A 22350-nucleotide genomic window follows, 5' to 3' on the forward strand; every position below is an offset into this window, starting at 1 on the left:
TGGGCATACGCATGACTTGGTCTCAGGCCCCGCCATGACTGAGAGCCTCCATCCTCACCGACAGCCCTCCCTGCCCCCATGCCTACCTCTCAAAAACTCAGAATCACCAGTCCACACTCAGCCAGTTTATTAAAGGCAGGGAGCTTCCCCAGGGCCCCAGAAGGGAGAAGCTGGGAGACACCCCGTCTTCTTCTCTCAGCTCCTCCCTCTCCCAACAACTCATCTACAGCCCAGCCCCCAGGACTCGAACCCTAGAACCCTAGAGGCAGGGCTGGCGTCAGGCAGAGTGTGCTGCATAAATACCGAGGCCATAGCTTGAATCAGCAGCGTCAGGGGGCAAGGAGACCGGGTTTGGGGCAGAAAGAGGTGGCTCTGAGGGCACCTTCCCCAGGGTTTGTCCTGAGCCTGAGGACCCACAAAGCCAGAGCAAGGGGGCCAGTGGGCTGTCCTGGGGTCTGAGGCGGTGGCCAGCCCTGTCCAGAGAGGCTGGCAGGTGGCTCCAGGCGGTTGGGGGAGAAGTGCCACTAGGCCAGGGTTCAGAGGTGCAGGGTGGGGTTAGGTGCTATTGCCCTGCTCCTGCTCAAAGAGCAGCATGGCGAGCTGCGTGCGGGAGCCCAGGCCCTCAAGCGTGCTCTGGCGACAGCGATGGTACAGGTCCTCGCTGAGCCGGGCACTGCACGTCTGGGCCCGGTAGCGCTGCAGCAGTGCTGGTTCCACTGCCCGCAGCACATGCAGGCCAGAGAAGCGCAGGAACAGCTCATACACATCCATGATCTCTAGGAGCTCCTCCTCCTGCTCCAAGGCAGCCGCCAGCTGCCCGCGGGCCGCCACGTAGTCGGAGTTGTAGAAGCAGGCCTCACTGGCTGCCTGGCGATCAAAGCGGCCCGTGTCTCGGCCCAACTCCGGGGGCCCCGGGCCCTGTGGTGGGGCCACGGCCGGGTGGAACGCCTGGAAGTGCATGGGAAAGAAGGCCTGCCAGCCAGCGATGGCATGCATGCGGCAGCGGTTCAGGAAGTCAGGCGTGAGCACTGTGTCTGGCCCCGCCAGCAGGAACAGCGTGTCCAGCGGGTGCTTCTTGGAGAGCAGATCCATGAGGCGCAGTGGTGAGGGGGCAGCTGTCTGCACACTGAGCCAGGGCACCCGGGCACCGGGGAAACGCCGCTCCAGCTCTGCCACGTGGGCCTTGACAGGTGCAAAGACATCTGCATGGGCTGCCCGCTGGGCCTGTCGTGGCTCATACAGTAGCAGCAGGGTCAGGGCCGCTGCAGCATCGCCAGGCTCCAGTGCTGCCGAGGCAAAGGCCTCCAGGAAGCCAGGGGCCAGGTCACGCTCAGCCGCAGCCAGAGGAAGTAATATGGTGAGACGTGAGGCTTCGGTGACATAGGGCACAGGCAAGATCTCCACGCGGCTCAGTGGCCGTAGCAGCTGTACCCGGTGGGTGAAGGGCCAGCGGCCGCCCTGGGGGGTCAGCGCCTCCAGCTGCAAGTCCAGTGTGTACTCCATACCCCGGGCAGGATCAAAGCGTCGGTAGCCATTAACCAGCTGCTGCTTCTGGAGCCGCAAGGCTGGGTGGTAGCGGCGGTTGAGCTCTTCCAAGGCTGCCCCCAGAATGTCAGCCACGTCAGCCCGGTCAGCCCCACGCAGCGGGCAGCGGGGTGAGCCATCGGCACAGGAGAAAGCATGCTGCTCAGTGAAATAGTCCCAGCGTAGTACCTCAAAGCGGGAGGCTGGAAGGGATGGTGCTGGAATGCCTATGGGCCAGGCGGCTGCCCGCTCCCCATCAGCTGCCAGACGGCTAGTGTTCTGAATCTCCCACTGGGTTGGAGAAACAGTGTATGAGTAAGATATAGGCCCCAGAGGCCAGCACACAGCTGGGGGACTGGGCAGGTGGCAGGTGTCACTCACGATAGGTCCCCAGTCCCCTGTCAATCTCTGCCTTCGTACGGCCCCCCACCTAGCCTTCCCACAGATGGAGGCAGCCTGAGAGTTAAAATGGGGTTTCTGGAGGGGCTTCTCAGAAACATGATAAATGAACAGGGACCAGAGGCAGGTGTGTTCTGTGATTCTAGTGCTCATTTATCATTTCCCTGGGCTCTCTAAGGCCTCTCAGGACCTGCCTACCAGCCCCTGGGCCCAGACCATACCTGCAACTCCTGGATCTCCTGGTATGTGCGTTCCAGCTCAGCTCGGGCAAAAGCCTTGTGCAGCTGGTACATGTGCACAGGGTCACGCACAGGATGGGCTGTCAGGGCGCTGCGGAAACGAGGGTCCCCCTCCTGCACAGGCTCCCCAGGGCTCAGCTCCAGATAGCTGTAGTGTACTGCCTGTGGTGAGAAAGAGAAGGGGTCCACATGGGAAGAATGATTGGACAGCCTCCCCGCCTTGCCTCACAGTGTATGTCTCATCTCCCCATCCTATGACCTGTTGTGGACTTGGGAGTTAGAATTCTGTGGGTTTAGGTACCTCGACCAGTTGTGACCTTGTGTGACCTTGGGCAAGACTCTGCTAGCTCATCTATGAAATGGGCATGCATCCTATCTCAGAGCTGTCTGGGTGCTCCAATAAAATAATAATAGCTAACACCAAACACCTACTATGTGCAAGGCTCCCTTATTTTTTCTAATCCTTATAACAACCCTTAGCAATAATTATTTCTGTTGGTATGGATGAAGATACTGAAGCTCAGGAAATTCAGTAATTTATCCAAGGTCACAGGGATAGAAAAGGACAGAACTGGCATGGAAACCCAGGCCTATATCGCTAACTGCCTCTTTGCCTCTCAGGGGAACTGCACAAGCTCAGACAGGAGGAACCAGTGGGGTGGCTTATTTTCCCACCTCGTGGTCGCTTGTGCAGCCCACCCCAGTGGCATCCAGGATGCAGCGTCCCAGCCACTCATCCGGACGTGCACTGACGATGTCATTGCGGCAGCCTTCCAGGTGGGGGCGCAGCTGCTGCAGCAGCGTGCGCGACAACAGCACCCCAAAGCCTCCGTGGCAGTAGCGGCCTGGGGCGGGATCTCCACCGATGAAGTCCTGGGGCCGACCCAGATAGAGGTGGGCAGCGGCTGCCAGGCTGAGGCGGCCAGCTAGGCGCGCCAACCCGTGAGCCTCGGTGTAGGTGGCATCAGGTACTAGAAAGAACCAGTCAAAGTCGTCGCCGTGCTGCTCCAGCAGGTGGCGCAGTGCCAGGTGCAGGTGCCCGATGGGTCGCTCCTCGCCCAGTGTCACCACAGCCATGCCCTGTGGTGCCCGGCGGCCCCGCGAGCCTGTCAGGAACACCACACGCTCTAGCCGGTGCCCCAGAGTGCGATTCACGGCCACGCCCAGCGTGGGCAACGTGGCCTGTGAGGTCAGCACTGCCACGAGCAGCCTCTGCCTGATGCCCAGCTCCGTGCTGATGTAGCGAGTCCTGGGGGGAGGAGACGGCACAAAATTATCAAAACGACAACTGGGCGGGTAGAAGGCAGCATACATAGGCTCCTGCAGGTCATGTCCTCTCTGGGTCTGTTTCCTCACCTATGAATAGGATAAGAATAACAATTCTCTCAGGGGTCATCAGGATTTCAGTGAAATATTGCCCTTACCCACACAGTGCTTTTGGGAGATGGCAATATCCATGCAGATATGAAAGATATATTGTGGCTCTGATTCACTGTTTCACTACTAAGTAGTTGTGTCCTTGAGCAAGTTATTTAATCTGTCCGAGTCTCAGTAGCCAAATCTGAAAAGATGGGGTTGATTTTATGTAAAGCATTTTGGCACGTTTGGCTCAAAGGTACTCTACACATCATGTATGTAGTACTTATTTCTATATAAATATGCCATTATACCACAAATACAACACATAAATGATGTAATGGAATATATGGCATAGGGGTGCGGTGAGTGTGTTTGGGGGGGGGGCAAACGAACTCAGAGGTTCTAGTAACTTACTTTCCATAACACAGAAGGTAAATTGCAGAGCTAGAATTTGAACTCAGCATTACTTAGGAAAAACGATTTCAACTTGTCGGCAGAGACATTCATGGGATGGCTACATCACTCCTCTCTCACTAATCTCACCAGGAGATTAGTCCCACTCAGGAACAAGAGATACAGGTCAATCCTTGTTCTCTCTTTTCTCTTTCCCTCTCTCTGTAAACCCACTCTATATACCAATCAGTTCTAAACCCAACATCCCAGCCAGGGAGCTACGAGTGTCTTTTGGGGACCACAGGGTCGAGCCAATTTAGCCCAGAGGCGGGCAAGTTCAGCCCAGGTCCGGACTGGGCCCAGAAAGGGATTCCCCAGCTCCCAGGGAAGCTGAGCTATCGGAAGTTATCGGGGCCCAAAGACTTCCTGGCCAGCCAGTCCCTTCCTTCCGGAGCCTGACCCGGCCCCCGGCGTCCTCCCCGGCACGTCAGTCCCGACCGGTGCCCAGGAGGTGGGGCTGGCGAGGCTGATCCCTACCTGACGGCCTTTTTGGCGGCTTGGCCAGGCTGTGCAGGGTGGTAGGGCAACACACGCGGCTCCCAGTTCTCCCCAGCGCCTGCGCTGGCCCCGGGCTTCTCGCGCTCGGCTCCGGGCTGCACTGAGTTGGGCCGGCGCGCCGCGTTGGTGTTGCCGCGCGGCGGTAGCTCAGAATCTCCGGGTTGGGGCGGCCCTGGGCCGCACGGCTCTTCCACCCAAGTGACGCTGAGCAGGCTCAGAGTGAAGCCCAGGGAGATGCCCACGGCCACGGGCCCTGCGGGCCGCAGCACCGACAGTAGTAGCGATGCCCGCATGGCGCCCGGACCGTGGGCCCCGGGCCCCGGAGCAGCTCCAGAGCAGCTAGAGGAAGCTCCGAGGGGGCGGGACCGGGGAGGGGGCGGATCCGGAGGGCCTGGGCCAAGCTGGCGGGCCCGCTCCCTCCCCACCGAGCAGAGCCCGCAGCCCGAGTCGAATCCCCTGCGCCGCGCTCCTAGCCCTCTCCAGCCGCCGCTCTGTACCGCTCAGGGTCCCCGCTTTCCGCGCCGGAGCCTCCGCCGCTGTCCGACGTGTCACTGCGAGGGCCCCGCCCCTGGGGTGGGGTCTCGGGCGCTAGCTACCGGAGAGGGAGGAGAAGGAGGAGGTTAAAGGCAAAGGACCCCCGGAAGTGCCCCCTCCTCAGTGCGGGAAAGGGAGACGCCGGGGGCGGAGTCCCCTAGCTCCCCCCGGCGTGGTTGGTGCGTCCCGGGTGACGTCAGAAGCAGCCCGCCCCTGCCTGGATGGTGCGCCCTGAGTGACGTCAGGTGCCGAGGCCGGAGCTGTCCATCAGCACCAAAGGCCGCGGGCGGGATCAGGGCATGGGGCCGCTGCTCTGGGGCAGCCCAAGCCCCTGTTCCTGCTTCTTTCACTTCCCCAGGTCCAGTCCGAGTCTCCGGACGCCGCAGGACTGGAGTGCCAGCCGGTGTTGGAGGTGGAGCGGCGACGCCGCCGCGCAGAGAGAGGTTCCTCCGGCCCAGCAGCCCCCTTCTCCACACGACGGACTTTTCTCAGACCCCAGTCAGCTGGGGCCTCTGGTGCCCCGCAACCCCGAGCCCTCCGGCCCCTGCACAACCTCTTTGGCTCAGAAGCTCAGTTCGTCTCCAGCCCAGGTAGATTTTGGACAATCCTAGATTTAGCCGCCCACAGACGAGTCTCCTGGCTGCCTCTTTCTCACTGGCAGCACACTGCCCTTATCTCCCCCAAACCCAGTTCCCCTTTTAACTTCTTAATTCTGGTCCCCTCTAGCCAGGCACTTTTGTTCCCTTTGTCTTTTGCCTGCCCCCCCCCTCCACTTTAGGGATGCTTCCAGAGCTGCCTGATGTGGGCATCATTCCTTTGTCCACTGTGTCCTTGCCTAGTTCTCCCACTCCTATTCTCACCCCATCCTGGTGGAGACTCAGGTCTTCTCCTTGATTCCAACTTCCTCCGTCAGGCTGACCTGGGAGAGTGACTCCCTTCTGTTCCCAGCATTATGCCGGGCACTGTGGCGACACTGCGGTTTCAGCTGCTGCCCCCTGAGCCAGATGATGCCTTCTGGGGTGCACCCTGTGAACAGCCTCTGGAGCGCAGGTACCAGGCACTGCCGGCCCTCGTCTGCATCATGTGCTGTCTGTTTGGAGTCGTCTACTGCTTCTTCGGTGAGACCCCCATCTCATCCATCATCTGAGCTCCCCATTGTTTCCCTGTTATTTTTCTGAGGCACCCCAAATCTTCTCCAGAACTTCACCACCACTACCACCACCACCACCAACTATCTTTTCTTTCTTTCATCCTACATGTTTGTAGATCATCTAGACTCTAGATCCTAGAGAACACAGGTTTTTGAATTAGGCATGCTTCAATTTGAACCTGGCTCTGTACCTGGTAAATATCATTGTTCCCACTGTTCAGATTAGAAAACTGCCTGAGCCTCAGTTTTCTAATCTGAACAGTGGGAACAATGATATTTACCTCACACCCACAGGGTTGTTGTGAGAATTAGTAGGGACTCAATAAATAATAGCTATTGTGGTGAAGATGTGTTTGGGTCACTGTGCTAGGTAGGCACTGAAAATATTTAACAGTGTGATTAAACATGGTCCCTTACCACAGGGCATAGATGGGGGAGAGACTTCTGGAACATCCACACCTGTGATACATATTACAGTTGACACTTGAACAACACAGGGGTTTGGGGTGCAGTAGAAAACCCATGTATAACTTCAGTTGGCCGTTGGCATCTGCAAATTCCCAACCATGGATCCAAAATACTGTTTTCAATCTGCAGTCAGTTGAATCCGTGGATGCGAAACCTGGGGATGTGGAGGGATGACTGTATATTTACTGAAAAAAAAACAAACCCATATAAGTGAACCCTCAAAGTTCAAACTCGTGTTGTTCAAGGGTCAGCTGTAGGGTAGGCTAGATGGTAGTCACACACATGGAGATCTCCTACAAGGCAGGCTCCAATAATCAGGGCTGCTGTGAACAGTTGTATAGGATGGGTACTGTACAAGGGAGATCAGTTGAATAGGCAAATGGGGCCTGAAATCAAGCCCATGTTCCACTTGACAAACTCGAGGCCTTGGCACGAGGCTGTTTTGCCTAGAGGAAGGCACATCTTTTTCTAATGTGCACAATGGTACCAGATGGACTAGTGGAGTTAACTGCCCAGTGACTTTACAGCAAGAGTTATAGAACTTCAGAGAGGAGGGTGAGCTCTATGGGCTGGGGAACCCAAGGAAAGCCTCCAGGAAGAGCATTATAAGCGACTGGAAGAAGTGCAAAGGAAGCTCGGAGGTCTGGATTGCAAGATGGGCAGAGGTGGGGCGAGACTTGTGCTCTGATACCTCTATACCTCCCCCCTAGAATGGCTGGGTAGTAGGCAGGAATGAGAGCCAGATGGTCCCTTTCCTTCCACCCCCAAACTCTTGGCTGAACAACTGCAGAGTGGGCAGGAGGAACTGCCCCTCTAAGGGTTTAGGACACATTCTGGGCCTCTAAGGAGTCTGTGTCACCTCACTCCCTCCCCTATTTAGATCTACTTGCTCTGCAGTTGCTCACTGCATCCTGACAGTCCCTCTCCTGGGCTTCCCTGGTACCCTACCCCTGTCGGATGCCCTCACTCCCTCGCCCGTGGACTCTGAGCCCTTGTGTATGCCCTACTCCTCTTTCTGACCCCAAAACTTCATAGACTTTGATGCTTGCTGTCATTCCTAGAACTGAATATCCTCTTTGACCTTTCTCTTTGGCTCTCCCTGACCCTTTGACCCCCATCTTCCCAACTGTTCAGGATCTACAAGTCCTCACTCTTCCAGGTACCTTTAATGGGTCCAATGGCCCTATAACCTCAATTTTCCTGAAATTCTGCAACCACTATTTCATCCTATAATCCTTTGACTCCCTATGAACCCTTGTAGCCCTAGGGCCCCCAAGCCACCCCCAGGTATCTCATCACCTTTCACCCTTCTGACTCCATTTCTCCTAACTCTCTGCTCCCTAGGATCACATTTCCTGATTGCCACTCCTCCAACCATGATTTCAATAATCCCATTTCTCTGGCCTCAATATTACCCCTTCTCTGAAACCCTTTAATACTCTCAATGACTCCTCATCTGTCAATCCGCCTGACCTGCAAAGACCTCACCTCCTGGAACCACTCCCTAATAACCCTGCTTCCCTGTGTTTTTGGGTAACCTTTTAATGATGTCTCTGAAGCCCTGTGACCCTTTGAAGACCTCCTTTTTCTGAACCTGTGTGACTGTCATCTCTCAAATTCTTTCTAACTTCCAAAAACCTCATTTCTCTGAACAATCCCTCCCCACAGACCCCAATGACTCTATTTCTGATCCCCTTGTGACCCCAGTGACCTATCTGTCTGACCCCTATCATCCCAAAGACCCTAATGACTCTATCACTGATTCACTTTTGACTCCTATGCCCTATCCCTGACTCCTCTGACCCTCAAAGACGCAGCACTCACCTCAATGACCGTCTCTCTGTTTTCCATGTGACTCTCAATGACCTGTCTCTCTGACCTCCCTTGACCTCAAAGGCCCCATCACTGGTTCCCTCAGGACCCTAGTGACCCCCAATTCTTTTATCTTAATGTCCTGCTTCTGGTTCCCCTGTGATTCCATGTTCCTGACCTCTCTGACCTCTTGCCTCCAGCCCGGTGACCTCATGCTGGCCCCTCACTGGTCCCTGTTCCCCTCCAGGTTACCGCTGCTTCAAGGCAGTGCTCTTCCTCACTGGGTTGCTGTTTGGCTCAGTGGTCATCTTCCTGCTGTGCTACCGAGAGCGGGTGCTGGAGACGCAGCTGAGTGCCGGGGCGAGTGCAGGCATTGCGCTGGGCATTGGGCTGCTCTGCGGGCTGGTGGCCATGCTGGTGCGCAGTGTGGGCCTCTTCCTTGTGGGGCTACTGCTCGGTCTGCTGCTCGCTGCTGCTTCCCTGCTGGGCTCCGCACCCTACTACCAGCCGGGCTCCGTATGGGGCCCCCTGGGGCTGCTGCTGGGGGGCGGCCTGCTCTGTGCCCTGCTCACGCTGCGCTGGCCCCGCCCGCTCACCACCCTGGCCACCGCTGTGACTGGTGCTGCGCTCATCACCACCGCCGCTGACTATTTCGCTGAGCTGCTACTGCTGGGGCGCTATGCTGTGGAAAGGCTGCGAGCTGCCCCGGTGCCCCCCCTCTGCTGGCGGAGCTGGGCCCTCCTGGCACTTTGGCCCTTGCTCAGCCTGATGGGCGTTCTGGTGCAGTGGCGGGTGACGGCCGAGGGGGACTCCCACACGGAAGGTGAGAGGGCATGGGCTGGGGTGGGCATGAGAGAAGTGGTGGGGCGGGGCTGAGCACTTGCAGAGTGGGGGAAGAACATGTCCACACCAGCAGAGTAAGGCCTCAATAGGGTTAGAGAAGTTACTTGCTCAGTGTCTGGGAAGATAGGATCTCAGTGGCACCATTCATTCCACAACAATGTATGGGGCAGTGGCTCCATGCTGAGCCCATTCCAGATACTGGGGATACAGCAGAGACAAAACAGAAAAGGTCCCTGTCCCTAAGGGGTTACATTTGGTTGGGGGGAGGCAGATAACAGACATGCAAACAAACAAGATAATTCCAGTCGTATGGAGTGACACGAAAGGATGATCTACAGAGGCTGTTATAGACAGGGTGCTCAAGGAAGACCACTTGGAAGAGGTGAAGTTTAAGTAGAGTCCTGAAAGACAAGGGGCTAGCCATGCAAAGAACTAGAGAAGAGGGAATAGGAAGGGCAGGCCCCTAGAAGGAATGGTCTTGGCTTGTTGAGGAAGTGGGGCTGGAGTGCGGTGACAGGATGCTGATTGTGTGGGCTCTCCTCTGGATTCTATTAGAAGGGCCATGAGATACTGTTGGAGATTTAAAGCGGGGAGTATATGATCTAACTTAGTATTTGGGCTACTTATTCTGGATACTGAGTGTAGAAAACACCAGGGAAGGCAAGCGTAGAAGGGGAACCAGTGAGGAGGCAGCTGCGGTTGTCCAGCAGAGATGATGATGGCTGGTCTTGATGAGTCACCTAGGGCTCAGGGTTGGGAGGGGGTAACAGCTGGGAAGGGGGTACCTAGAAGTCTAGGAATCTTCCAGAAAGACCTTTGGAGGTAAAGAACAATGGAAGTCCCATCTGGAAGGTGGAAGACCAGAAAAGGAAAGGGGAGAGGTTCTAGACAAGGGGAATCTGGAAGCCTGGAGCCCCCAGGTAGGAAGGGTGGAGATGAGGCCTGTGGGCCTGTGAGACCTTCTCTGCCCATTCCTTCCCAGTGGTCATCAGCCGGCAGCGACGACGTGTGCAGCTGATGCGGATTCGGCAGCAGGAAGAGCACAAGGAGAAGCGACGTAAGAAGAGGCCCCTTCGGGCGCCCTCTAGAGGTCCCCGGGCTCCTCCAAGGTCTGGGCTCCCGGACCCTGCTTATCGCCGCAGGCCAGTGCCCATCAAACGCTTCAATGGAGACGTCCTCTCCCCGGTGAGCACCCTGAGCTCCTCGAGTCCGAATGGGGAAAGAAGGGTGTTGTAAACTCTGTCCAAGCAGGACTGGGTCTTCCCCAGAGAGCTGGTCACTATCGTTTGGCCCACCCTGTGTAACCTCCGCACCCAGAGCCTGATGGGGGAAAGGTGTCTGAGTATGAATTTTAATGAGGATGGTACGGGGCATCCCTTAGGGTGGAGGACTATGGATGTGGTGAGGTCCTGGGCCTACAGAAGTCTGGAGTGAGTCTCAGGTTTGTGGGGGTGCAGGGAGAGGATGTCTGCCTGAGGTGGCTCTCAGGACGGGTCTGTGGCTGCACTCACACCTGTGTTTACTCTCCCACAGAGTTATATCCAGAGCTTCCGGGACCGGCAGACAGGGAGCTCACTGAGCTCCTTCATGGCCTCGCCCACAGACATGGACTATGAATACGGGTCCCGGGGACCACTGACAGCCTGCTCAGGGCCTCCTGTGCGAGTATAGCAGTACAGCGACTCCTGCCCACCAGGACTCTGGTCACCAGCTCTGTCAGCTTGGGGAGGCCTGCTAGGCCACCACCCAGCCTGCCTAGCCTTGTGGCCTATGGCTGTTTCTCTCTCCACCTGGAGAAGACTGGTCTGGCTGCTAGAAGGGAGGACCTGTCTCAGGCTAGGCCTGGCCTTACAGAAAGCTCCCTCCCAAGCTCCCAAGGGGCTCCTAAGAGATGTGGGGTGTGAGCCCCATTGGGGTGTGCTCAGGGTTATGAGTGTGTTACCTGTGTGTGTGTGTGTGTGTGTGTGCGCGCGCGCGCATGGAGAGGTGGGCTTGGAGGGGACACTGGGACCCTTGCCTTAGATTTCTAATCAGTAGGGCTTCTGCAAGGTTGGCCCCACCTCCTCTCCCACTGCTGGGGTCCCATGGGCCCCTCTCCTGCATGTCTAAGGGGAAGAGGCCTGCCTTCTTCCCTCATCACTCTGCCTCTCAACCAGACTCATCTAAGGCTTCTTGTCCTTATCCATGGGGCAAACTGCAGCACCCCTCACCCTGGTCCCCTGTCCTTTGCAAATCCACCTGCCTGAGGGCAATAGCAGGGGATAAGAGTGGGGGTGCTCTTCTGGGCTGGGTTGGGGAGGGGAGCTGGGGGAAGGGGACTTAAATGCACGATGCATGTATGGTGTCTGTCATGCCACCCTGGACACCTCATGCTTCTGTCTCCCCCCACCCCACCCTGTTTTACATCTTTTATAAATGTGCCAAACTGTGTGGCTTCTGCCAGGAGTGGTGGTCTTCAGTGGCTGGCACTTCCACGGGCCAAGTTAGAAGTGCTGTAGCTCTTGGTCCCCTGAGTCACTCACTACACAGGGGCTTCAGGCAAGTTCTGCCTTCCTCCATTCACACAGAGAGCCAGGGAAAGGGGCTGCACCACTTTTATTGTCTCCCAACACCTCTGGTTCCCCTGCCTCCCACCCCTGCCCGGGATAAGGGCATGCGCCTTCCAAGCTGTCCGAGGGCACCCGCCTGGCTTGGTTCGGTCCTTCTAGCTACCTGCAGAGGAATGACTCCACGTGGGGCTGGGGAGAGAGTGGGTACCACCTTCCTCCCCTGACAGAGCCTGGGCACCCGCAGAGGAAGAGCAAGGCCCTCACCCTCTGCCCCACCCTTTTTGGGCCTCTGTCAGGGCTATCTGTGGGGGCAGGAAAGTGGGGGTCAGTTAGCTGTGGCGCAAGACATTTTAAGGGAATGCGGGAATTTGGATGGAGGGTGGGGCATCTCCTCTGTGGAAGAGGAAGAAATGTGACTAGCTCAGGAGCCCTCTGCCCAGGCGAATACTGAACTCACTGAGATGGGCAGAAGCCAGCAGGGCAGAGAGCAGGGGGTAGGTAAGGGGTAGGTGGGGGCCACAGACCAGGAGCCAGCAGTTGGGAAGGAGGAACTCGGGTACAAATGGAGTGTTCAGGAGAGACAAACATGGTCCAAAGGCAGGAGGGAGCGAGGAGAAGCTGGGACAGGAAGGGGTGTAGAAAGGTGCGAACCGCTGCCCTGAACCAAGTGGTTCTTGTTGAGAATACACCTCCCTCCTTTCCTCAGCCGGGGTGAGATCTCCCGCTCCCCCACTCCCTACCTTCAACACATCCCAGAACCACTTGCCATCCCCAATCCTGGAAAACCTTCAGTAGGTGTGTCTCAGCCCACCAGCTCCTAGGCGACTCCTGCCTGGCCAGCCCTCCTGACCCTCTGCCCTCTGCCCAGTCCAGCGTCACTCACCCTCTACCAGCAGCCGCGTGTAGGCGCTGTCCTCACCGGCCTGGCAGCAATAGGTGCCCTGGTCCTCAAGCCGCACGTCATGGATGACCAGGCTGTGGGTGGGGCCATGGCTGCGCAGCTCGTACTTGTCTCCTGGGCACAGCTCGACCCCCTCCCGCAACCAGCACACTTGGCCTCCGGAGCGGGACACAGTCACCTCTAGCACCGCTCGGCGGCCGACCAGAACTGTCTTCTCGCGAGGAGGGCGGCGGCACATCTGGAGAGGCAGTGCTGGGGGTGGAGGACGAGGGCTTAAGTTAATAGGGACACACAGGGCCCCCAAGGAGAAGAAACGCATCTTCCCTTCCCCTGAGGCGTCCTCTCTTGGTCTCAGATCTCTATACCACCGGCCTGTTCCTCTGTACCCCCAATCCAAAGTCTCCTCCTCTCCATCTCCTCAGGAAACGCACTGCCCTCTGTGACCTGCCCCAGGAGAGCCCCTCCAGGAAGGAAGGTGGGGGAGGCAGCTTTTCTTGGACCAGCTGCCAGCCTGCTAGTCCCAGGGAAGGTGATGCCCATTCCTGGCCGCCGCCAAGCAGTCGCTTACCCTCCACCTCCAGCTGAGCCACGGACTGGGCTGGTCCCGCCTGGAAGCGGACCTCACCGGCGTCCTCCGTGCGCAGCTCGCTCAGCACCAGAATATGTTTCTTCCCTGAGGGTGAGGGGAGCACTAGCGAGGCCGGAGCCGCCTCTGGGGAGGGTTCGGGGATGAGGGTAGGTCCCCAGGTGCACTGGGGTGGGCGGAATTTAGATGCCTAGGGGTAGGAGGAGCCCGCCAGGACTGAGACCTCTGAGCTGGGGGCCGCGGAAAAACAGGGAGATGGCTCTTTGGGCCATGGGGCGGGGCCCATTCAAGTGGAAGGCGGGGCTTTTCCTAGTGGGGCGGGGTCTGTGTGAGCCGGGGGCGGGGCAGCAAGGGGCTTGAGTGGGTAGAAAGTTTGCCCCACCTTCCTGTCGGATGCGGACGCGGCCTCCGGGTTTCAGTGGGCGGCCTCCGAGCTTCCAGCTCCCGGTGCTTTCGACCTCCGACACGGTGCACTCGAACGTGGCACCGTCGCCTTCGCGGGCGCGCACAGACTGGAGCTCTGAGAGCACTGACACCACGCGCTCTGGGGCGGAGTCGGGGGAGTGAGGCGGGGCGGGGCGGAGGCACCCAACCATGCCCACGCCACGCCCCTCTCCCAAGAAGCACCGGAGTCAGTCGGGGGAGAAGGCGGGTCTGCAGCCCTATCCCACATCAGTACCCGGCCCCGACAGCGCCCCGTACCCACCGTGCACGGTCAAGCGGACGGGCCCGGCGCGAACCGTCCCCACCGCGCAGCTGTAGGTCCCGGCGTCCAAGGGGCCGCAGCGCCGCAGCTGGAGAAGGCGCCGTGTGCCGAGGGCCTGGAGCCTGAGCCGAGGGCTGGGGATGAGCGGGCTCCCGTCCTAGAAGCGGGAGCGGCAGAGGGTTGGAGTGAATTCGGCCGCGGCCCCTGGGAGGCGGCGGTGCCCTCTGTTGATGCCAAGCGGTTCTGAGGTGCGTTTATGCTTGTCTGTGTCCCCCCCACACACTGGAATCGGGCCGTTCTGCGCCTGCGGAGTGTTAGGAGCCTCACTGGGAAGGTGTCACCCTTTGGGGACATTAGGTCAGAAAAGGGGTGCCACGAGCGCGGGAATCCCAGAGTGACGTCATCCATCACATGGGCCATGAATGTGGATTCTGGAATTAGGCAAACTTGGATTCAAATATGGGTTCTACTCCTTTTGTCTGCCCCTGGGCAATGCTTCACCCCACTGAGCCTCTGTCTCCTTATAGATAACATGGAGATAACAAGACCGACCTCAAAGAGTTGATGTACACATTAAAGGATTAAATGTAAAGTAAATCTGAGCACAGTGCCAGGCACATCTGCTCAGCGAGTACAGTATTAGTTGTTTGGGGCATTATTATTGTTGTCTTGATGTCAAAGTGGGCTGGGCTGGGGCTGGACTCTGACCTTCTCCCAGGTAACATCAGCCAAGGCTTGGGAAAGCTCGCACTCGAACGTAGCTGTGTCGCCCTCAGTCACCTCTAGGTCTTGTGGCCCCTGCACGACGGTCACTGGGGCCTCTGGGAGTGGGAAAAGGAGGACAGTACAGAGGGAGCAGAGGTAAGGGCAGGATGGGGACCCAGCCCGCAGGGTCAGGGAGGACACACGTGGGCACCGGGGGTCAGTGGTGGACCCATTTAGACAAGGTGATTAGTGGAGGCCACTCGTGAGTGGGGGATGTGTGGGGACAAGTGGTCTGTGGGGGGTGCTCATCAGTGGAGGACACAGTGGGATTATAGGGGTCAGTGGGGCACGAGTGGCCAGCTGGTGTCACATTTTAAGGTGGTCAGTGGGGGACACGCTGGTGCTAGAACAGCATGGGGGAGACTGGAGTTGAGATGCCAGTGAAGTCACCCATAGACAGGCATGGTCAGTGGGGGCCACACTTGGCTGGAATGAACACGAGACAATGGACAGTGAGACACACAATGGATTCAGAAGAGCGATGGGCAGGGAGACCCTAAGCAGGTGTGGTCAGTGGGGAATACACTGGGCTAGAAGCAAAAATAGGGGACACTGAAGCAGAGTTGCTGGTGGAGTCACCTTAGGCACAGTGGATCCCTGGGACTTGAGTGGTCAGAAGGGCACACTTAAGCAGGCAGAGGTGATCATAGCAGGCAGGCATGGTCAGTGGGATCACACTCAGGCAGGGCAGTCATTGAAGCCACACGAGGCCAAAAGGGTCAGTGAGGGCACACTGGGACAGGCATGGTCGGTGAGGGCCACACAGGTAGTAGGATCAGTAGTCACACTGGGCAGTCAGCAGGCAGGCAGGCGGCGGTCCTGGAGGCCGCACCTCTCACGGTGAGTCTGGCTGCACAGCGCAGGGAGTCCGCAGTGAAGGAGATGCAGCCCGAGTCGGCCAGCCCCAAGCCACTGAGTACCAGGTGGTGAGTGGGGCCCTCTGCGTGAATGTGGCACTGAGGTCCCGGATGCAGCCGGACTCCACCCCGGGCCCATTCCCCAGTCACACCCTCCTGGGACAGCTCCAGCTGGAAGGTGGCGCTGCCCCCCTCCATGATGGTCACATCCTCCAGAGACCGCAGCACCCTTAGTTGCCTCGCTGGTGGGGGGAGATGGGGAGAGAGGGAGGATGAGGGTTCCAGCTCTGGGCATGGATTTTGGAGGGCTCACACACCCCTTGGCCCTACCTGTACCACTCCTAACACACAACCTAGTAAGGACCTATCAAATGAAACTCAGAACCAGGGTGCAGGAAGAAGGGAGAACAGCCCACCAGATTTGGGGGGAGAGAGGAGCTTACTGGGGTTAGGAGAGGGAACACAAAAAGGGGTAAGGTGTGGTTAGAGAGTTGAGGAGTCTGGGTGAGGGGTGCTATGACACTGGAAGGAGCATAGGATTTGAAGTCAGACATACGAGGATTGAACCATAGCTCTGTCATATAGTTTGGCTTCTGTGTGACCTTTGGCAAACTGTTTGACCTCTCTGGGCTGTAGTTTCCCCAATTGTACAAGGTGAATAGCATTGAGACATGGTTTTATTGTGATTAAATGAATGAAATAAATTAGAAGAGACTATGTATCACTAACAAGAACCATTTACCAAGCTCTGTGTGGTCATTTTTTTGAGTTATCTCAGTTAATGTTTCCAAAGACCCTTGAAGTAGGGATCAGCCTCTTTTTTTTTTTTTTAGCTGAGCCATCCTGCCACCTGTTGGCAGCTCAGCGGCAGCTCAGCTCAGGCCGGGCATCGAACCGCTGTTGCTCAGAGCTCAAACTCTTGAGTGAGCTCTTAACCAACTGAGCCACTTGGCCGGCCCCAGCCTCATTTTTAAGACTTGGCTCAGAGAGGTTAAGTAATTTGCATGAGGTCACACAGTTAATAGAGGGTTCCAGATTGGGGGGCTTGGGGGTGCTATCTGCCAGCCATCCCTGCTTCTGAAATGGGCCCATGTAACCTGGAGCATGTGACTAAAGGATAAACACTGCAAGTCTTACTGGAGTATATTGATGTTTATAGCAAAGCCAACTTTGCCCATGTGGGCAAAATCCACATGGACTTCTAAGTTAAATAGAAAATATTAGAAAAAGAAAAGTTTTGCTTTGGGCAGGTAGCTTCAGGTTACACTCCTGGAGGTCAGCCAGGGCTGACTTGCCTCAGCTGCAAGGGGCACTTTGGTGGGGTTCTGAGGGGCCCTGGGCCAGCCAGCAAAGGCTATGCCATGGGGTGGGCGAGGTGTTAGGAGAGGACAGGGCACTCACGCCTTACGCAGAGCCTAGCCAGGGTTCGATCGTGGTGGCTCTCACAGCCGTAGGTGCCCTGGTCAGCCAGTACGACGTCATGGATGAAGAGGCGGTAGACATGGCCATCCTGGGCCACAGACAGGCGAGAGTCATGGGGTAGGGGCTCCCCACCTCGCACCCAGCGCACGGCCCCTGCTGCACCCACTCGGCCTGTCTCCACTTCAAGGCACACATCCTGGCCTTCTTCTACCCGCACATCCTGCAGCCTCCGAAGGAACAGCAACTCCGTTTCTAGGGAGAAAGGGGGATGGTTGCCATGGAGACTGGTGGGGCCTGGAGGCTGACCCTCTGCTCCATTGTCAAGGGCACAAGGTCAAGGCTGCTAGGGTTGGGACTGGGAGAATAGATACAGGGAACAAGACAATTTCTTCCCCATCAGGACCAAACCTCGAACGTGGAGTCGGGCACTTGAGGCTGTGCCTCCTGCTTGGGCAGTCACGGTTCCTGCATCTTCCAGCTGGCACCCTCGCACGGTCAGTGTGCGGCTTGACCCATTCTGGGCTATCTCTAGGTGGGGCCCTGGAGTGACAATAGCCCCATTGCGCAGCCAGGTGACTTCGGCATCTGAAGGGGAGACTTCGCACCGGAATGTGGCATCATCATCTTCATGGACAGTTAGTGGTGTCAGCTCCGAGACCAGTTTCACCAGCGGTGGTTCTGGTGGGAGGTGGTCAGGCAGTGAAGTGGGCTGGGTCTTTCCCCCTCCCTCTTCATCCCCTCTAGAGGTTACAGGCCCTCACCCCCCAGTTATTTAACAGACCTTTCCTGAGGCCTACTGTGTGTCAGCCATGGGAGTGTCCCAAAGGACTAGATGCTAACTCCTTTCAAGCCTGGCCGGGCACCCCACTTCTCTGACTTCCTAATAAATCATTTATCATGGACCTACTTATCTCATTTAACTGTCACAATAGTCCTAAAGGCAAGTACTGTCCCCATACTTCAGAGCTGGGGCTCAGAAAGCTTAAGCGACTTGCCAGTGTCATCCAACTACTGAGATGCAGAATGCAGATTGGAGCCTGGGTGGGTCATTCCAGAGCCCCTGTTTTTAACCACTGGGCTATGCCTCTTCCTATTCTGAGGGTTCCTGGACAAGGGGGCCCTTAGTCCCCATCCAAGGAACAGTTATGCAAATTGGTTGGAGTCAGAGGCATAGAGGTGGGGTGGGGGATAAGGGGGGGCCTGAGAACAGTGCAGGGGTGTGGACCTTGGCGGACCAGGGCCCAAAGGGTGTGAGGGGTGCACTGTTACCTTCCACACTGACGAGGAAGATGCGGCTGTCCTGGGGTGCGTCGCACAGGTACTCCCCAGCGTCCCCGCTCCGTGCCCCCCGCACCCGCAGCACCTGCCTTGCCCCGGCCTGCTCCAGCTGTACCCGCCCCTGGCTCGCCAGTCGCTCCCCGTCCTTGTACCAGCGCACAGTGCCCCCCGGCCCGGAGAGGTGCACCACCAGCTCTAGGTCCCCGCCTGGGGTGCTGCGAACCCTCGTCTGGGCCGCCTCGGGGGCCACCACCCGCACAGGGGGCTCTGTGGGGGCAGAGCTGGGGGTCACTGGGAGGAAGTAGCTCAAGGGCTATAAAGAGGGCAGTGGGAGGCAATATGGGGAAAGGCACTGAGAGAGGTGGGCCAAGGAATGGACAAGGCGTGCTAGAGAAGCAGGGAAACTCATGGGTTTGGGGTGCAGCTCTTACACTTCCTGCCCAGGCTGTACTCACCAGCCACTTGGACAGTGAAGCTGAGGCTGGGGGCTCCTGGGGCCACCCCCGCCTGGCAGGTGTAGAGGCCTGTGTGGGCTGGCTCTGCAGCCTGGATGCAGAGGATGCGGCGGGGGCCCTCGGCACGGAGCTCCAAGCCCTCACCCTCCTGCACTGGCCTCCCGTTGTGGCTCCAGAAGACAAGGGCACTAGCCCGGGACAGTTCACAGCTCAGCACCATCGGCTCCCCGGGGGCCACACAGAGCGGGCCAGGGGCTGCCTCTGGGGCAAGGAACTGGACAGGGGGCTCTGCATAGAGAGAGGAAGGGATCAGCTCAGGCTGGCTCCCACCTCCCCCACCCAGGTCTGCCAGGAGCACCCACCAGCCAGGCAGACATTAAAGGTGACAGCTTCATCGTGGGTCTCACACACATACTCCCCAGCATCCTCGGGCTGGGCATGGGGCAGCGTCAGGGTGCGAGAGGGCCCCTCAGCACCCAGCAGCAGGGTGTCTGATGCTTCCACCTCCAGTCCATCCTTGTACCAGCGCACCTGGGACCCAGCAGGGGCCACCTCACAGCGCAGCTCCACGCGCCCTGGAGCCCCAAACTGCAGGTCCAGGGAGCGGGCTGCAGGACGCACAATTCTCTCTGGTGGGGCTGGTGGGTGGACAGAGAGAGGGGCACATGGGCTTAGCCTCACCTGCTAGCTTCTCAGCCTTCTCCCTTTGTAGTGCACCTCTTGGGAATGGTACCAGCTACAACCCATGGGCACTTACTGTGTGTGCCAGGCTCTGTGCTAAGCACATTGTAGCTCCTTTCTGTCTACTCCTGACACTCCCTAGAGGGATACTGCTGCTGGTTTCACTTTACAGATGAGTACCTGAGGCCTCTTTAGAGGGAAGTGACTTGTCCAAGGTCACATAGACTGAAAGAGGTAACCCAGATCTGTCTGACCCCAGTGCACATCCCTCCTACCCCACTCCACCCCCTTCCTATCCCCTTTCCCTGCTTTGCCTTCGATGCACTTACATCACCTGAAAAAACATCTATTTTACTTATTTGTTATCTGTCCAATGTCATTCGAATGCAAGCTCCGTGAAGACAGGAGGTTTTCTCTTATTGGTTCACTACTGTATCCATCAGCATCTAGAACGGTGCTTAGCACATAGTAGTTGCTCAATAAGTATTTGTTGAATAAACGAATGTATGAGTACTCCTAATTGCTGGAGTCTCTCCACTAGGCCCCTGGTCGCTGTCCTGACCTGGTTTGGACCAGCCAGGGCTCTCTGATGGCTGAGAATAAGGAGGCTGGAGAAGGGGAAGGTTGTGTGGGGCGGGAGGGGACCCCGAAGATGCAGGCAGTCGGAGGTTTGGGTTTCTGTTCCTCAACTTCCTGCTTCTCTAACTCTCCAGGGTGCTCTAGAGACTGCCCACCTGTGACGGTGACAGTGAAGAAGGCTGAGTCATCTCCAGCATCGCACACGAACTCGCCCCCATCCTCGGGCTGGGCAGCAGGCAGCACCAAGCGGCGGCGGGGCCCGTCACTCTGCAGCACCAGGGCCTCGCTCTCCTCCACCTCCAGCCCATCCTTGTACCAGCGAACTGGGGCATCCTCCCTCGACAGCTCACACATCAGCACTATACATTCCAAGCTCACCGCGATCAAGGTCACCTCATCCCGGGGGTATATGATGCGCACCGGGGGCTCTGCAGAGTGGGGACAATCACATGCTGTCACAGACTCACCATCAGCCTCCCTGGAGCCATCTGGCAGCATGAAGTCCCTATCACCCACAATAATAAGAGTAATGAGGATATTAGCAAGGAATCATAGGTCTGCAATCTGTTCTCTGAAATCCCTGGGGCCAGAGGTGTGACAGAATGCAGAATGCTTTGGATCCCAGAAATGGTGCATTGATCACGTCACATACCCTCCCCCCTTTGCCCTCACTGGGACAACTCCCACAATCAATCACATTAACATTTTTTCAGTGTGACATACATTTGTATTCACTCTAAGCAGGATAATTAAAGAGTACAAATAGCTTCACAGCAGTTAAGCTTAGGTTTTACTGAAACGATCTTGAATAATACCAAACTTCCAAAAAGCCTTTTGATTTTCAGAGATTTCTGGATTTCAGAATTGTGGATAAGGGACAGTGGATCTGTAATAGCAAATACTTCTATAATATAACCAAGGTTCCAGGAACAGTCCTAAGCACTTTACACATGTAACCCTCACAACGATTCTAGGAGGTAGGTATTGTTTTATCACCATTTTCCAGATGAGGAAACTGAGGCACAGAGTGATTAAGCGACTTCCTTAAGGTCATAGCTGGCTACACCTACTCTAGGGCAGGAGGAAGAACTACCATCTGTTAAAGGGAGCCTCAGGCTCTGCAAGTAGTGGTAGGGATTCCAAGCCAAGGCTTGCAGGAACTTAGTAATAACTTTTGCGTCTGTGCATGGGTTACCAACACCTGTCTGAGAGTTCCCCAGGGACACTAAACGCTGATTCTGGGAGTACATCTCCAACTGTTGGAAAGTGGTTACTCTCCATAGAGAGAAAATTACGGCAATATTATAGGTGGCGGTGCACTGAGCCGGGACCTGCTCACATGCTCACGCACCCTGGGGGGTCTCCCAGAATCTTGTCTCCGGGACACTTGAGAGCTCCTTTAGTATTCGGCCCCCTTGTGGCCGGGCTGGGGAACTGCTAGCTTCCCGGACTAGTGCAGGTGCGCGAGCATGGGCAGACAAGCCCACCAGCACACACTCAACCCTCTGCCTCTGCAATCCACCTCCCTACCTGGGCTTGTTCTGAGTCTAGAGAACTCAGGCTGGTTCTCCGGGGCCCAGCAAGCTGGTCTATTGCAGAGTGCAGCTGCCTGAGAGGTGGGGGGAGGGTATGGAGGCAGTAGGGTGAGGACAGGGTGGAGTGAAGGGGCTGGGGTGCCTGCACAGCCGTTGGACCTCAGCCTACCATCAGACTTGATTCTCCGTGGTCTACAGCTGAGGTGGTGGTGTGTGAACTTCCCTGTGAAGATTCTGGTGTTTTGTGGGGAGGCCACATGTGGGCTGGTATGTGTAAGGCTGCGGCCATTATTTCTGGCCAGGGCTTGGGTTGGGAGAGCTTAAAGAGACTCACTACAGGGCAGAACATGTGCAGAACGGCCTCTCTGGCTTTGTGGGCTTGTGTGTGCCAGACTTCACTATTTGAGGTATAGAGAGTTGGGGACCCTAAGCAGCTCAGCCTAGGCTAAGGCATTATTCCTAGGGCAGGGCAGGGGAGGGGTGAACAGACTGTACCAGCAGCAGGATGGTTGCTCCAGTGCAGCTAGTGGGGTTCTTCTGTGCCACCCCGAGCTGCCTAGGCCCTTCGACCCCCCAACACCTCCACACTGGGATTGGCATTGTGGGCTGCAGCCCCAAAGCTTCTGGCACTGAATGACCATCGCTTCCATAATGTCCTGTGCTTTTCCCACTTTGAACATTCTCCCCGCACCTTCAGCCCAAACCCGAGCCCCCCACTTCGCTACCTCAGCCCCTGCTCCAAGCATCCATTTTGAAG

The 22350-nt window shown here is 57.1% G+C and overlaps 3 protein-coding genes across 10 annotated transcripts in view; 1 reads left to right on the top strand and 2 right to left on the bottom strand.

The window, feature by feature from the left end:
* Positions 1-103: 103 nt before the first annotated feature.
* CHPF (chondroitin polymerizing factor) lies at positions 104-5009 on the bottom strand. Its single transcript, XM_019638287.1, has 4 exons — positions 4452-5009; positions 2838-3411; positions 2145-2324; positions 104-1815 (listed from the first exon to the last, which is right to left on the bottom strand). The coding sequence occupies exons 1-4, from the start codon at positions 4763-4765 to the stop codon at positions 556-558; spliced, it is 2328 nt and encodes a 775-aa protein (XP_019493832.1). The 5' UTR covers positions 4766-5009; the 3' UTR covers positions 104-555.
* Positions 4982-22350, bottom strand: part of OBSL1 (obscurin like cytoskeletal adaptor 1) — a 26963-nt gene continuing 9594 nt past the window's right edge. Inside the window, exons 9-21 of one of the 7 annotated variants that reach the window (XM_019638282.1) lie at positions 20214-20486; positions 19161-19436; positions 18799-19086; positions 18335-18610; positions 17474-17743; positions 17045-17317; positions 15619-15636; positions 14730-14842; positions 14022-14178; positions 13698-13859; positions 13298-13402; positions 12712-12981; positions 4982-5064 (exon numbers count right to left, since the gene is read on the bottom strand). In XM_019638282.1, the coding sequence (XP_019493827.1) occupies positions 5021-5064; positions 12712-12981; positions 13298-13402; positions 13698-13859; positions 14022-14178; positions 14730-14842; positions 15619-15636; positions 17045-17317; positions 17474-17743; positions 18335-18610; positions 18799-19086; positions 19161-19436; positions 20214-20486 (2525 nt within the window). In that variant the 3' untranslated portion in view covers positions 4982-5020. Of the gene's footprint in view, positions 5065-11857; positions 12982-13297; positions 13403-13697; positions 13860-14021; positions 14179-14729; positions 14843-15365; positions 15886-17044; positions 17318-17473; positions 17744-18334; positions 18611-18798; positions 19087-19160; positions 19437-20213; positions 20487-22350 lie in introns of those variants that run through there. The other 6 variants (XM_019638280.1, XM_019638281.1, XM_019638283.1 and 3 more) reach the window with 6 other exon arrangements.
* TMEM198 (transmembrane protein 198) lies at positions 5230-11724 on the top strand. 2 transcript variants are annotated; one of them, XM_019638296.1, is made up of 5 exons: positions 5230-5596; positions 5920-6124; positions 8684-9259; positions 10262-10464; positions 10813-11724. In XM_019638296.1, exons 2-5 carry the CDS (start codon positions 5959-5961, stop codon positions 10948-10950), a joined length of 1083 nt encoding a protein of 360 aa, XP_019493841.1. In that variant the 5' UTR covers positions 5230-5596; positions 5920-5958; the 3' UTR covers positions 10951-11724. The 2 variants fall into 2 exon arrangements, with proteins under 2 accessions (XP_019493841.1, XP_019493842.1); XM_019638297.1 differs by having other exon boundaries at positions 5243-5596; positions 5955-6124.

This window comes from Hipposideros armiger, unplaced genomic scaffold, assembly GCF_001890085.2.
Source record: "Hipposideros armiger isolate ML-2016 unplaced genomic scaffold, ASM189008v1 scaffold_38, whole genome shotgun sequence".
NCBI lineage: Eukaryota > Metazoa > Chordata > Mammalia > Chiroptera > Hipposideridae > Hipposideros > Hipposideros armiger.